This window comes from Phanerochaete carnosa (assembly GCF_000300595.1).
Source record: "Phanerochaete carnosa HHB-10118-sp unplaced genomic scaffold PHACAscaffold_1, whole genome shotgun sequence".
In the NCBI taxonomy this organism is placed as follows: Eukaryota; Fungi; Basidiomycota; class Agaricomycetes; order Polyporales; family Phanerochaetaceae; genus Phanerochaete; species Phanerochaete carnosa.
In genome coordinates, this window is record NW_006767628.1 from 2,372,918 (window position 1) to 2,376,799 (window position 3,882).

The following is a 3,882-nucleotide window of genomic DNA, read 5'->3' on the forward strand; positions in this document are numbered from 1 at the left end:
TCAGGCAAGGACCTCGAGATTGCGAGCGAGATGGCCACGCTCGAGAGCACCGTTGAGACCTTCAAGAAGGTCACCGGGCTACCGGCCGTCGCAGTTTATCAGACCGTCGAAGAGTACTGGGCTAACTGGAAGAATACCGACTATCCTGTCGCGAGGGAGCGCAAGCGCGGCGATGGGTCGACAACTTGGAAGCAGAACTTCACAGCGTTCTGGCACCTGTACCGGGACGACGTCATCAAGCGGGACATGGCTTGGATCCGCAAGGTCAACCCTAACGGACAGAATCTCGAGAAGTGGATGCGAGAGAACAACTATAAGGGGGAGCTGGATCTGACCTTGCTGAAGCAGTGGGAAGACGGAAGTCCCGTTGGTCCTGACATGGAGCGCATCGCTGAGACGCTGGGTAAGGTGTAGATAGTAGTCTTCGCCTTTTCGAGCCCAGATGTAATATCTCCTCGCAGTTCTTACATCGCCCGGTGGTGAGCAAAGATCCGTTCCTGAGAACCATAACCGATGTTCCCGCACGCCTTGCGTTGAAATTCATAAACTATCACACTACATTATACACATCTTTTGGAACCTCCAAGAACGACAGACTCTGCGCTAAGAATTTACCAGCGGGCTGTGACCTATACTCGATACACTGGTTTTCACGGCCCACTATACACTCGCTGGAATAGCTCCCTTCGCAGACTACACGCCTGGGATGACTACACATCATGACTTCGAATAAGATCCTACTGTACATGGGCGCTGAGTATGCGAACGTTACTAGTAAATAAAATAGCGTCTAATGCAGGCACGCAGAATAAAGATTCAATCTAGATCCATGAGATCGTCGTCCCAAAATTCGAGGCTCTTGTCAATTGAGAAGTCTCCTTGGTTCTGTAGTCTGTCCAGGAACCTGAGCACGTCTTTGTCGGCAATGACCCTGGCAGGCGAGATTCGTCAGTGTCCTGTGCCATTTTAGACTACATGCGGCGCACTTTGCGGGATCGAAATGTAACACTTGAAGAGCGTCTGCACTGACGGCACGAGATATCGCGGCGTAGCCTGGGAAGGAGTATCACGCGTGAACTGACAGCACTTAGGGAAGCAGATATGCGTTACAGACGTACATTGCCCTGCGGTAAAGGTCCTTGCCAAGTCGACCTTGACTCGTTCCAGAGTTTGGCCTTGCGCCTTGTGGATAGTGAGCGCATACGACAGCATGAGTGGCACCTTCCCACAATACGTCAGTTCAAGTCCATCACTCGGTGTAAACGAGAGACCTGTTCGCGGAAAGCCGCAATTCCGCCGCTGGCGTGCCTTGCGGTGAACATTTGCGGCACGCAGCAGACATCGACTGTGTTCCTCGAGCGCCCAATGAAGAATCGCACGATGGGCCAGTACCGTTCGCTATTTAGCCATCTCTCCACCTCTTCCCGAGCAGCACGTTCAACGTCACCGATGAAGATTCTCCTGGACAGCGGGGCAAGGCCAAGAGCTGTACCGAGATATATCTCGTGCGATTCCCAGGCATGGCGTGCGGGGCAATACCCGACTATTTTACCGAGCGAGCCATTGACCAAGCCATTTTGCACGAGATTCTGGTTGAATATGTCAGGACTCGTCAAGCCACAAATACTGTGGTGTTTGGTTACCTTGAGCAACATTACTTGTGCGTCCCTCTACGCTGCATAGTGAGTGGTCCGCATCCATGTGGGAACGCATTGTGCTAACCTTGAATTCTAGCTCTTGTGCGACTGGTATTCGATCATACGCACTCTGAAGAGCTTTATCTGTGAGTGGCCTCCACGTTTTGGACTCCCAACCTGGTCTGTCTCTGGACTTGTAAATCTGTTTGGAGCCGGAAAGCTTTTTCAGTTCGTAGCTGTTCTTGTCGTGGACTTCATCCTTCGTGGGGAACCTATTGTTGAAAGCCTCAAGAGCTGTAATGTAAACAGGGTATAACCACACTGACAGTTCTGTCGGTTGAATACCGCCTGGATAGACGACTGGACGAGCGAGACTCCGGAAAAACTCGATAGCCCCAGGAGTGACTATCCCCACTCGAAGCTGATTAAGATAGCCGATAAAATCTTCAGCAAACAGCGGCGGTTAGTGCGCACACTTGCGTACAACGAAATGCGGTTTCTTACCGAGCTCCTTTTGTCTGAAAACTGTCTTAAGTAGCATCGGCTTCCCCATGCAGCGATTCCAGCACTTGCTTTGGAACGCGAATATCGGCGGTTGAAGGGGATCACCTATAGGAGGTAATTGCAGGAAATCGCCAGAGAGTACCAGCTGCACGGCATCAGTGAACGTTCAGAGGGACGCTCAACTCTAATAACTCACCTGAATGCCACCAAACGGCCTATGGTCTTGCCGAATGAATCGTCCCATATATTCCTAAAAATCGCGACTAAGCCACCTGTGATACGCATCCATTCAAGAGTCAGATCCAACCAGCTTGTCAAGAAGCGACCCTTCGAGCATAGAGACTGAGTATGAACTTTTTAAGTGAGGCAATGAGGATCTCTCAAAAGGGCGACGCACTCTCATCAATAATGAGCACCTGGCACTCTAGCCACCTTCGCATACCGCGGGGAAGTCTACTACGCGGCTCGTCCTGGATTGGGCCCTTTGCTCCTCCGTTCATGACCTTGTAACGATGATCGCCCAAAAGTTGCTTGAGCAGCTTGTCGGCTGGTCCCAGGCCCAAGCCTATTCCCGCCCAAGAGTGAATAGTAGACCCTCCGATGTTCATTGCTGCCATGCCAGTGGGAGCCGTTACGATGAGCTGAGACTCTTCCATCTTGCGTTGAGACCTGCACCAACGAATGATTCTCCGGAGCAGCAGCGACTTCCCCGTTCCCGCACACCCCATGAAGAACACATTCTTCCCGGAACAAAATTCATGAAAGACGGCGTCTTGCTCCGGTGTGAGCTTTATGTCTGAGGAGGCATCTTCTGCACCCGCTACGAACCGCAATGATACCAACGTCATGACCCGCATATGTACACAGGGTAACACTCACCCGTTGCCCGAATCACTTCCTGTTTGACATAGTCTAGCGCCCCCATTCGGAATGATGACTCTTCTCCGACTCTGAGACCGTGAGACTTGCTGACCCACCAGACAGTTTACTTGGACAGGAGTGCTATAGTGATGAAAAAGGGAGTCCGTTGACAATGATGCAAGAAATGCAAAGTTCTGACAGCAAACTAGAATCGTCGATATTCAGTAAATGGACGAAAGCAGTCGGAGTCGTTATCAAAGGTCGCGTCCCCCATACGTTAGACGCGCAACAGACGCCACAAAGCCGCCATTGGCGTCTTCGACTTCCTCGCACTTTACACTTCGCCATTCAGCAGAATTTCTCCCCAGGCGCATGTAGAGCAAACAGAGTCCCTTTTTAAGGCTATAAAACCTAAGCGACAACACTACGGGCATGAGCTGGTTTCAGATCACCTGAAATGTCCTGGTCAAGCCATCAAAACTGTTTCATTTTCGAAGACTTAACCGGGGCTTTCTGGTGTCCCAAAATGATAGATTTGCTACCACTTTCGTAGCCATTTGCGGTGCAGGAAAATGATAAATTTTGTGTAGCCTGAAATGAACCTGAAATGACTCAATATGGCTACATTTCAGTACAGCAAAGAGTTCATGTTTCAGGAGACTTTGTGGCGCATTTCAGGACATCTGAAAGAACATATGTAGAAATCATTTCCGCCTCATGTTTGCAATGAGGAAAGGTCCGGGCAAGGAAAACTTTTGATGGTCCTGAAATTGCCATTTCTGATGGATTTTGAAGCTATTTTATGAGCTAGAAGATTTTTACCTGAGATAAGTCAGAAACGTCCTAGAAATGTACTATAAATTTGCCGTAAATGGTAATT

The 3,882-nt window shown here is 50.0% G+C and overlaps 3 protein-coding genes across 3 annotated transcripts; 1 reads left to right on the forward strand and 2 right to left on the reverse strand.

The window, feature by feature from the left end:
* PHACADRAFT_84631 (uncharacterized protein) lies at positions 1-414 on the forward strand (the record flags this gene model as incomplete). Its single annotated transcript, XM_007390158.1, has 1 exon — positions 1-414. A coding segment is annotated over one exon (414 nt), but the record flags the coding sequence as incomplete, so codon positions are not given.
* A 694-nt stretch (positions 415-1,108) lies between these two features.
* PHACADRAFT_246900 (uncharacterized protein) lies at positions 1,109-1,691 on the reverse strand (the record flags this gene model as incomplete). The annotated part of the gene is made up of 1 exon (XM_007390159.1): positions 1,109-1,691. A coding segment is annotated over one exon (249 nt), but the record flags the coding sequence as incomplete, so codon positions are not given.
* An 830-nt stretch (positions 1,692-2,521) lies between these two features.
* PHACADRAFT_84635 (uncharacterized protein) lies at positions 2,522-2,797 on the reverse strand (the record flags this gene model as incomplete). The annotated part of the gene is made up of 1 exon (XM_007390160.1): positions 2,522-2,797. One exon carries the CDS (start codon positions 2,795-2,797, stop codon positions 2,522-2,524), a length of 276 nt encoding a protein of 91 aa, XP_007390222.1.
* Positions 2,798-3,882: the final 1,085 nt, after the last annotated feature.